The following is an 11,826-nucleotide window of genomic DNA, read 5'->3' on the forward strand; positions in this document are numbered from 1 at the left end:
AAGGGTGCTGGGGGAGAGAAGAAAAACATATACAACAACCCGATAGAATGAGCATCGCATGCGCCGACGCTTGTTTCCTCTTCTTCTTTGGCCTGTGCGCGCAGAATTACCCACTGATGTTATAATCCTCTCGTGTTACGCCATCGCACATGCTGTCCTGTAAGCAATACATTGTTTTTTTTCTCGTCTCTCTCTCTCTCTCTCTCTCTCTCTCTCTCTGTTAGACCCGTTGCGTACCCCTGCCGCTTTATGACGCCCAGATCTATCGGTACCCCATATGCACACTTCGCTGTCGCGGACGAGACGCGTATCTGTCCCGAATAGATCGCTGCTCCGAGTGGCGAACATAAGTCAAATCTTTGTTCGTTCGAGGGACACGCGGGCCAGACGATCGACGGAATTCGAGCAGGCTGATAAGTGCCGGCCAGAGGCGACAGTTGGGCTACGAGCATTGTTTTAAGAACGATTGTCGGAGGCTCGATGCAGAGGGGCTTAACGCGTTTCACGTTTTGGGGATGTTGAAACCTTTACATTCAGGACAATTGTATCGTTATTTAAGCCTGGGACACCAAGGTCTTTTCATATTGCTGTAACTTCTCTGATCCTTTGACCTCTAATGGAACAATGTCCCACAAGAAGAGTACAAAAATGACGAATGTTACTCTTTGTTTGAATCTTAATTTCGAATTTTGTTATGTTACAGATACATGGTCGCGGGAAGATTGGTGGATCGCGTGTTTCGTCACTGTCGCGCTCTGATCGAGACCGACTTCTTCGTAGATCAGGATCACGAATCGCCGCTTCTGATATCCTCCTACGATCTTCTTTTCCGCGTCTGTTCCCACCTGAAGAAGTCAACGGACCAGGAAACGGGCACCGTGCACGAGAACAATAATAATAACAATAGCGTAGAACAGACGAGCGTCGAGTCCCATCTTTTATCGAATCTGTCCTCGACGGAAGCTGCCGGTGCAATCGGTGCACTTTACGCTGCAGTCACGCTCACGCCGCAGAATCAGAAGGGCTCGTCGCCGACTCCAAATCAAACTACGATGTCCCAATCCACGAGGATCCTGGTCGTTCGATGTCTTAGGCTACTTAAATCGATCGCGGGATTGAATCTTCAAAGATTACAGGTTAGTACAAGAGTAACATTCAAAACAGTATAGCTTATTATCGACGTTACATGTGTGTTTTGTTTAGTTACTAACTTTATGTGCTTCAAATAAAGCATACTCGTATAGGAAGAACGAGACAAAAAGAGAACAAATTTGGAAAGGAAAAAGTGGTTAGATCTAGGTTAGGCTAGTATAATAAAATAGACGTCCAAGCAGACTAGGCTATTGAAGACACTATAATAAAATGAATGTTCAAGTAGACTGGACATTGGGCCCGCTATAGTAAAATGGATGTCCAAGCAAACTAAACATTGGAGTCATTGTAATAAAATCGACATCCAAACAGATTAGGCATTGGAGTGGTCACTATAATGAAATCGACGTTCAAGTAGACTGGACATTGAACCCAGAGAACCTAACCCTTTTTGGCAGAGAAATTTATGTATTTCATTCGATTCAAATTTCATTTTGTACGCGTTTATCTTTCGAGTAATTCCCGTATAGGAAGAACAAGACGAAAGGAGAAAAGATTTAGAAAGGGAAAAGTGGTTCGTGCGATTATTTATAATAATTTCGAGGAGTTGGAATCTTTTGAATTTTTAGCACTGTGCGACGGTCACTTAGCGGCTGTTCCTTGATGGAACCACCGTCAGTGGTCCTCCTCATTAGGTCGAGCTCCGTGGAAAGTGCAATGGAGATATCGTGTGCCCTGGGGGTTTGCCTGTCAAGATTGAAAGCCCTCCCGTGAAGTCTGCGATGATCAGACCACGAATTGAATCGAAACTTCGCGCCCCCCCAACCATAAAAACTATAAGGGCCGTACTGTGTCCTGCAGGGAAGCCCGCTGGGTCCCCTGGGACGCTGCCCCGATTATCCTTGCGATCCTGGCAGCCGGCGTTTGCCCAAAAACCAACGTTTATTATCTATTCTCTTTGACTTACTGGCCACGCGGTCTAGTTAAAACGAAAATGCCCTTCGATCTCCGCAGGAATCCCTCTCCTGTCGCACTTGAGCCTGCCAGATTCGAGGACCCTGAGGCTGGGTCGATCGTAACCCACGCTAGGATGCAACCGCGTATTTTTATTTTGTTTTCGGGTTATTTGTAGTCATTTGCCAGATTAACACGATCATTGTATCTTCGTATTAGTGATGGTGAATTATCAAAACTGTCTAATTATAGTAAATGAGATACTCGATACTCGATCAGTGTCGCTTTATTTTTATATTCGAAAATTGTATCGTTATTTGTACGCGTTAAGCAGCGAACGATAATTGTCTGATTTCAGAATCTCTTGGGGGTAGAAGGCACCAGCTTGCAATGGCGACTGATAGCTAGTCATGTGATAACACGATTATCACGGGATCCAATATCGCACAAACCGGAAATTGGATCTGCGCAGAACACTAGTGGTACTTACATTCTGTCGGAGCTGTTCCAGGTTCTGGGGTATTTTGCAGTCAACAACCCAGAAAATCAGGTAAGTACTATCAAAATTGTCTAATTTTAAATACGTAGGACACTTCGTAATTCACAGTACCGAATTCAGCGATGGATGACGTAAAAACTATGAAAAAAATCATATAAACGTTTGCTCTGAAGCAGCGGTAGGTCTAGAAGAGCCCAAAAATAAGGGACGAATATCATTGGCATACTCAAATACAGTAAAATTTATTTGACATACTCGGGACTGGGATAATGTTCTACTGTACAATTCTTTCTTATAAATCCGTTGTTTGAACACGGAATATAAGTTTCCAAACAGTCGACGCGTTAGCGACCGACCGTGTGAATCGTTTCTGCAGTGAAATTTCGATTTTATCTATCGACACGATTTTAAATAGCGCCAGACGTCCGTCAGAGGAGTCCTCGGTGCAAACGGAAAAGTTCCGAAAATCAGTTCCTGGTCTCGTCCTTCCCTTCTCTCGTAACAGGCATAAATCCTGTAACAAGTCCGCCCTACGCTCCCCCCGCGATTCACAGCTCCGAATCGGCCGGCAGTTAAAGGTTAAAAGCGTTTTTCCAGCAGTTTCCACGAGCTTGTATCGGATGCACTTTCGGGACAAGCGGGCCTCCTTTAAAAAAGGCGTTGAAAGACGAATGTGTTACGTCGCCGGTGCACTCAGCGCGCTACACATCCCGATGCACGCGCCGGATTGATGCACCCTCCTCTTGCAGGGCGTCGTGTGCGTACGCGCCACTGACGTATGGAATGGAACCGAGTAAATATATCTTAACTGCATTTCGGCCGTATATTGATGGGAGGTCCGCTGAGTGTGTTGTGTCTAACAGCTTCTTCCTTCTTCGCAGCGTGTTGCGCGGCGCATTTCACGCGAATGTACCGGGTGTGATCGACCGACCCGTTCCACGGATTGATAGATGGTTTGTTTGAAGTCTGGCCAGGTCTTAAACTGGCTCGCCCAGGTCCAGGATGCTTATTCGCGATCCAATGTTTTCGATCAGGACTTTCAGCGACGAATCTTCATCTTGGATCCCCGGATGGATCTTCTTTGCAATCACCGTGTTTGATTCTGACAAACATATCATTGTTTCTACTCGTTGCTCCAAAGTCTATCTTATGTCAGCTTACATAGAGCAATTAATGCATGATTAGTTTGGAAATCTAGGCATCTCTTAAACTGGCTCATCTGGTCCAGGATGGTTCTTTATAAATGAATCCACTATTTTTTATCAGGACTTTGGTTGGTGGAGCTAAAAAGTGTATATAGATTGCTATTGATCTTCATCTTGGATATCTTTATGGATGTTCTTTATAGTTAGCTGATAACTTCATCTGATAAACATATTGCAGATCATTGTTTCTACTTGTTACTCCAGAGTCTACCTTATGTTAGCTTACACAGAGCAATTAATGTATGATTAGTTTGGAATCTAGATAGTTCTCAATTGGTTCACCAGGTTCAGGGTGATTCTTCACGAACGAATCCACTATTTTTAATCAGGACTTTGGTTGATGAGGAATGATTCTTCTTTGTAATGATAGTGTTTGCTTAATCTATCATTTTGTCATCTTATAAACGTATGACACTCGTTACTCCAAAGTCTGCATTGTGCTAGTCAACATTGAGTGATCGATAGATTGTTTAAACTCTGGACAGGCTCACCAGGTCCAGAATCAGGACTTTGGGTAACGAATCTCGATCTTACATAGATGGATAGATCTTATTCGCAATGACCATGATTGTATAATAACTTCTTTCTAAAAAAGGTAAACAGATTGCGCACAAGTGTTTTTGTTATTTCAAAGTCTACATCGTGCCTAGTAGTTTTACCTCGAGTGATTGACGGATGATTTGTTTAAAGTCTTGAAAGGATTCTTGGAGAAGAGTGATTTACTGTACACTGTGGTTTTTACCTTTGTACATGGATCAAAAATTTCACGAAATAGAGAGAACAGAAAGGAGTGGAGACTTGCTGGAGTTAATAGTTTTATAAACTCTAAATGATTATATATATGACGATTGGTCATATTGTTTGAAATGGATTCTTTCATGTGCTAGTTTCGTTTCTTCGTCGCTGCTTCGAAGAGAATAATCGATAGTGCTCAAGAACAGATTAAACGTCGAATGAAACGGTACACGTGACCAATGTTTACTCTTGAGAAAAATCTCATCTATATGCAAAGTTCAAAACCAATGACAGGGGTTCAGCGAATACAAATAAAGAATAACAATTTTTGTTTTAATAAACCGTAAAGGTTTGACGAAATTTATACATTTTTGTATTAAAAATACTATGTTAATTCAAAGAGCAGCATCACTACGGTCACACGGAGTAGCGTTGTACTTCGCTATCGTTTGAGTAATTATAGGCGAACAAAACTGCAGCAAATAGTCTTGAAAGTTACATAGGGGTGTTTGTCGTATGTCGTAAGTTTGGCAATGAAGAGACTGGAGTCACTAAAATAGGCAGAAATAAATTGCACTGGCTGCAAGAATATTCGTGGGGAATTTGGCGTGAAAACGATTAGCATGGTCTCGAGTAACTGCGAGAAACAATCTGTGAATTTAACCACGATTTGAAACATTTATACATATACAATAATATATAATATTTTGTATGGGTTATTATTGAAGCGTCAGATTAACCATAAAGTAGTTCTAACATGTATAACTAATAATTTGTTCATCCACGAATTTCCATACGTTTATAAATGTTGTTACGAGCGTGGACGAGCAATTTTAATACATTCGGTTCGTTAAAAAATAGGAAATGTAATTACTATTTGCAGTGAAAATAAAATGATCTATTTCTCATTTATTTATCGGTTGGATAACATTTTTGGGTTTGTCTAATTCTGTTGTAGAATAAAGGTTTTCTATTTGTGTTCACCTTGATAGTAACTGGATAGGCTTATAGTGAAAATGTCCGACGGCCTGGCGCCTTCCAGAACGTCGCGACGTCTTTTCTTTCTGCGCGTCTATCGAGTCCCATTTTTCGAGATATCGAGCCCCCAGAAATTCCTGAGGTATTCAATCTATGCTAGAGAATAGAGAAGGAACGGTCAGTTTAGATTAGACACGGTACAATACGACCCTCGAACGCGTTCGTGTTGGCCTTCGACGCCGCAGCTCGTGCCTACTAGCCTAATTGTACTGATTATGGGCCTTTTTTTCATTTCTGAGCTCCACTATACAGATAAGAGATAAAAATATGTCGTTCGAAGATGGAAATTCTATTTGGAATTTACATTCCTGGCGAGGACAATTTTCAGAAGGCTAATTGGTCGTTCGGTGGAGCCAAGTGATGGTATTTTGTTACATAAAATTTTTTTTGTGCAATGATTAGCGTTTGAGAGACTAGCTCATGGGGTTGGATAATTTTACATATCGATGACGATACATATTCACAATTTTTCATTTCATGTTAGAACTCTCCTTTTTAAATTTCGTGTTATTTCTGTGTAGAACGTCTACTACTTTTCATCTGCGTCAAGACTTTAAGAATACCCTGTGCATTAAAACAAATTTTTCAGCAGAGTATTCTGTATACGTTAGTTAAGTGGTTAATCAACTCAGAGACGTTTTAAATACGATAAAAATACATAAGATTCACGATCGTCGTAAATCTAGTGGGTGGTTTTATGCGGCGTAAAAACGGTCTTAAAATAACAGAGAAAATGATACTCTATGGAAGAAGATTCACTATAAAGTACCATATAATTTATTTATGCAATATGCATCTCTCTTAACACAATTAATTAAACTATTCATATGAACATATTTTTATATGATTTATTTTCAAACTTGTTTTTATTATTTATTTCTCTTTATAAATTATCGATAGACTGATATCTCAATGTAAGATTATTTTAGTACAAGTGTATAACCTACTAAAATAAACAAACGAGCAATATTTATTGAAATGGGATATTAAATTTCGAGTATATAAAATTATCAAATAATAAAATGTTCGTTGGCTCGATGTGACAAACCGTAAAAGAAAACTAAAGGAGAATGATAGAGAATAAAAATGCATAATGTGGGTACTTCCTGCAAGAGACGTTGCTACAGGTGTATAGGCCTGCTCGAGGACACTTGTTGAGTCGCAGATGTCCTAGGACGCTTCCTTGTCCTTCAGAATGGCTAGTTTCCGACACCTGTGTCATAGGTGCACCGTTTCCCACGATATTTAACGAAACTAATGACCGTACGTACGCGTAGGCACTTGTAATTAACCGTTTCTGTTCTTAGACGGCCATGAACGTACCTTTCAGTTACTTCCATGTGGGTGATTTGCAATGGAAAGGAAATCTTGCGACGGTCGTTGAGAATTTCGTTTCAGGGAGTCTCTGTAAAAGTGTAATACGTCCTAGCTCGTTTATCTTAATGTTTATTGAAAGAAAACTTACCTTTTTGTAGGTGAAAAGCAATGATATCAGGGGATACCAAAGTTAAAAAGCTAGTTAAATCGAGACCAAATTTTGTTTTTTGTACAAGGTTGTCGTTAGTATCTATATTAACTCGTTGCAATCAGGATTCACGGAATGAATTTTTGTTTCAGTTGGTACTTCAATCGGCGGGGGCTGGCCCAAGTGTACTTCAGCAACTGTGTACTTTACCATTTCCGTTTTACGGTGCTCCAGGATTAACATCGTACATTTTCCCGACGCTTTTGGCGGCCACGCATCGAAATCCAGAGGCGACGGCGATTCTGTCTTGCGAAATGTCTTACCAGGTAAGTGAATCGTTTTACAAGTAGTTCCTATCTTCGTATAATCTGATGGAACAGATCATTTTCTTTAAAAAAAAAGCTACTGAAAGTAGAAATATATAGATAGAAATAATTAAATGTTTATATATTTTATCAATCAGAAGGATCATCCACCTTGTGTCTTTATTATTCACTGAGAAAATCTGAATTTTAAAATAGCTCAACTTCGCATCAATTTACTGTTCAATTGAAACATTATTTATTTGAATATATAAATAATGAAGAAATAGAAAAACTTGTGCAAAAAGGGTTAAAAGGACACCAACTAATTCTGATGCACATCTTATTTTGAATTCTTGAAACATGATCCTTATTTTAACTAGAGAATCTGTGAAGTCACTGGTGAATGTATACAATGACTATCCCATTTCAGTGAAAGTATACGTAAATATTAATGGTCACTCGACTTCAATAAAATTTATAGACAAATAATAATAACGTATAAATTTCATAAAAACTCCATGCAGTTTTGCAAATGTTTCCAGCAATCTGTCTAATCCTCTCTTGTTACCAGTCCCTTGTCACAGTTGCACTGGACCAATAACATTTATTCTCAGTCACGTTGCACGCATTTTTTTCTGATTTTTTTCTTTCAAATTCATTCCAAGTATAATCCTGGACCATCGGTTTTGAACTGTTCGTAGAATCCTTTCCTGTTTTCAATTCCTGACCAAACATACAGAGGTCCGATAATATTTATTCGCAGTCACGTAGCTTTGTGTACCCCGATTCATCTTCGCCAGGAACGCAAGTACAGAAATGTTCGTTAAACGATCGAACAATCGATGGCATGCAACTCTTATAAAATTTCTAAACATTTTATACCGACTCAGAGCCGCGTGATTTGATCAGTTTCTTTAGTTAAAAATGTTAAAACTGTAGAGATCTGATACGTCTGTCAAAGTCTGCCTTCCTTCGTCCTATTCGAATAATCGCCATTGAAAATTCGATTGGCCAATCTATTGCGTTTAATACGAAAACAATGTTCTGTTTGCCAGTTGCTGGAGGAGTACAGGGATTCGGACGACGGTAAGCTGAATCCTTTGGTTCGTTTACTGAAGGACGCGACGAGTCCTTAAGCGTACCAGCCGAAGTTCGGTTAATCCGCTTGAGTTTTGTCGAATATATTCGTGACGCGCCACGAGCTACGTGGACGTCGTTAAAACGCTGGACCATTACTTGTATTCAGTTCGAAGAGTCGAGGAGCGAACAGGGGAAAATTGTTATTAGGTACGTCCATCGTTAGTTGAAAAGTTATTACTATTCCGCGTGCCTCGAGGCTGGTACTCGACGACAATTGTATCGAATACACCCCTAAACCTGGCGGACAGTTTCGAGACGTTGAAACCGAATTGGCGACACTGCAACTAAATTTTTTAACCGCGTTAATAATCTCTACCGATGACAATCAATCGAAGGGTTTTTGCAGAAAGCGATAAACGCAGGGGTAAAAACTGATCGAACGCATCCTGTTGGAGCTGGAGGTGCTGCTAACGATTTTATTAACGATCAGACGTTCGTTGGTTATTGCATATATAGACGCCCTATGTACGAAACTTTGAAAATTTGAAAATTTGGAACTTTCGACCTATTGCTTGTGGTCATCCTCATATAGAATGGTTAAAAAAAAGAAAACAATGACCAACGAATACTCTGAACGTTTATTTGCACTCTGTGAAAATTGAATACTTTCTGCTAAACCAGAATGAGTGCCACTTATTTTTAAATTTGATAAAAAAAGAATTACATAAAATATTGTCTCGATAATTCTATGGGTGTACGTTTACTCTTAGGGAATCCAATTTGTTTAATAATAATAATATAAATCGTAATCTTGTATTTTTATATTTCTGATATTAATGTTCCAAATTAATATTAATAGAGTGATTCGATAATTTTGCAACGCTGGCAGTACTTCCAAAGTCGATCAAATGTTCTGTGAGCATTTTGATCTGGTGTTACGTGATATTTGAATAGAGATAGGGTCCTTGAAAAGTATTTTTTTACTGACATAGTAAATACGATAATATACGATATTGTAAATCAAGCTTCGTTTTTCAAAAACGAATTTTCCAATCTTAGCATTCTTGTTATGAATACAATTGATGCGACTAGTCGACGAAAAACTAAACGTCGATCGTCTAACGATCCAATGATGTATAGTTCGACGAGTTAGAAACGATCCTTGAGGGGCGTGGCCAAGCGCGATGAGGCGGATCCATCGTTGTCTCGCAATAACGATCTTTTCTCAACTATCGAGCTATAGCTTTTAAGGTAATTTTTCTATCCGACGATTAAAAGTTTCCTTTGCATAAATGTGATTGCATGTTAGATCACGGTCTAAAGAAAAAAATGAGTTTTATTTATTGTTGTTAACTTTATAATACCTTTAATTCTGATATATTCTGTCGCTTTTCGACTTCGAGTTATTTTTAAATTATGAAGTTATTATATTTTGAAACACTGGGCAGGTTTTACTTGCCGGTGTATCGTTTATGTTACATTTAAAGAATTTAATTTTTCTTTACAATTTTACATAGAAAATGTTTATTTTTTTGTTGCTCACATTGCGTTACTAAAAATTCAACCTTTGATTCTTTGTTATTACTGTAAGGATCACGCGTTTGAAAAATGGAGTTATTTTTAAAATACGTGAGAGATTAGATACTAGTCATACGTGGAAAAATGTAGTAGCATAAATTTGTTTACATTTATCAATATATGATCTCTACTATTTGGAAAATGTAGTAGGTTTTGATACTCTGATTCAAAATGAACTATACCGTTCGAAGAATCGAAAATATGAAAAAGAAAAAAAATCGAATAAAGGAAAGGAGAATTTACAAAAGTAAGACAAGAAATGTATGGCATTAATCTTGTATTTTTAATGCCAATTATGATTTCTTACTTTGCAATTTGACTCGAAACAACCTGAATTAAGTTATCGTTCGCAGAGTAAATTTCGTTCAAAGGGAAACATCTTGCCAGAATAATTTCTAACTGAAAGATGTAATTGTTTCTGTACAAAAACTCTTCGGTTCCGTTTCAATCTCGTGATGGACGCACGTAAGAAAACAATTTTCGTGCGAGTTTCAGAAATCGTTGTTGAAATTGCCAATTATTTGGCGAGCTTAATTGAAATTTAACGCCGTAGCGAGCGACGACTATCTGTCACAAGGCAACAGAGCTGTCTCGTCTTGCTATTTTCGTGCGTAAATTCATCACCATTGCCCGAAGATGCAAAATTCAACAAATCCGTTTTAATCCATTTTAATATAAGTTAGTACTTTAATGTTTATCGTTAAATATTCAAATAGATTACGTCTAAACACTTCTAACAAGACTGTTCATTTGCTTTACTACCACTCCGTCTACTCTGTTTCAAATTACAACCGTTAAAATATTTCTATTCGAATGGTGTCACTCAGAATCCCTAAAATTACTGTTTGGAAATAAATTTAAAACGGATTTGTGCATTTTTGAGTCCATTCCGAACGGCAGTGCGCAAGCTTTATATTTTACTATCATTATTACTGTTCAGAGCTGAAGAGATCCGTCCTAAGAAGTATCATAAGGTAAAAGAAATGCTTCTCTATTCCACTTATGGACTGCGTTTTCTTATGTTAAGTCATGCATAATTACAACTATTAAATTAATTATGTACCACTGGGAGCGTAAATGTTCTGCTCTAGAGGAAATGTTTGAAGTTTATAACTTATTAGAGCCCATACTCTTAGCAGCCATTGTTTAGAGATCTTATAATCAAACTATTGGCGCCTCAAGTAATCCATCATTTTGTTCCCAAGTGCCCCAGAGAGACAGCGACAACTATAATTTTCTTTATGTAAAGTCACTAGATACGACAACGGTGGCGCCACCTTTGTACTAGGGACACAAAATGACAGATCGTTTGAAGCACCAGTGACTAGACTCTGTTTGTGTAAGGTCCCTAGGCTCGCTTAAACGTCTGCGTTACGAAGGCGTGGCCAATAGTCCGACCAATAGAACCCCATTCTCCTTCCAAAACAGATCTCTTGAGCTTCCAACAGTACATTTGTACGATTCTTAATGTACTCGTTTTTCTCGTTTCCACGCGTGCCAATAATTCGTGCAAAAAAACGTGTCTTTTGAACGGGCCTTTTAAACGTCGTTAGAATTAGAGTGATACTACTCTGTGTGAATATGTGAGTGCGTGAGTGTATGTGGAACTAAGTACGGATTTCGTACCAGGACGGGTGTGAATCTTCGCTTCTTTTTATTACGAAAAGTGTACTGAGTTGACAAACAAGTGAAGTTGGTACTGTAAGGAAAAAGGACGAAACGAAGAAGTTCGTCTGAGAATGAACAGAATCGATGAATTCAGAAAAAAAAATGGAAATTAAGAGGTATAGTGCGAAGAAACCGTAAATATTTAAATAATGAGAGGATCGTTATACTAATTGCATGTGTTCAGTTTCAGGAGCTATTTTCTTGAAT

General features: G+C 38.7%; 1 protein-coding gene across 2 annotated transcripts in view; it reads left to right on the forward strand.

The window, feature by feature from the left end:
- The window catches only part of LOC122400157 (S phase cyclin A-associated protein in the endoplasmic reticulum), a 36,966-nt gene extending 27,362 nt beyond the window's left edge, over positions 1 to 9,604 (forward strand). For both annotated transcript variants that reach the window (XM_043401454.1, XM_043401455.1), the window contains 4 exons: positions 704 to 1,136; positions 2,405 to 2,596; positions 7,141 to 7,314; positions 8,349 to 9,604. In XM_043401454.1, the coding sequence (XP_043257389.1) occupies positions 704 to 1,136; positions 2,405 to 2,596; positions 7,141 to 7,314; positions 8,349 to 8,429 (880 nt within the window). In that variant the 3' untranslated portion in view covers positions 8,430 to 9,604. The remainder of the gene's footprint in view (positions 1 to 703; positions 1,137 to 2,404; positions 2,597 to 7,140; positions 7,315 to 8,348) is intronic.
- The last annotated feature ends 2,222 nt before the right edge of the window (positions 9,605 to 11,826 follow it).

Source organism: Colletes gigas, unplaced genomic scaffold, assembly GCF_013123115.1.
Source record: "Colletes gigas isolate AHSC1104 unplaced genomic scaffold, ASM1312311v1 Colletes_gigas_Sc00016, whole genome shotgun sequence".
Taxonomy (NCBI): domain Eukaryota; kingdom Metazoa; phylum Arthropoda; class Insecta; order Hymenoptera; family Colletidae; genus Colletes; species Colletes gigas.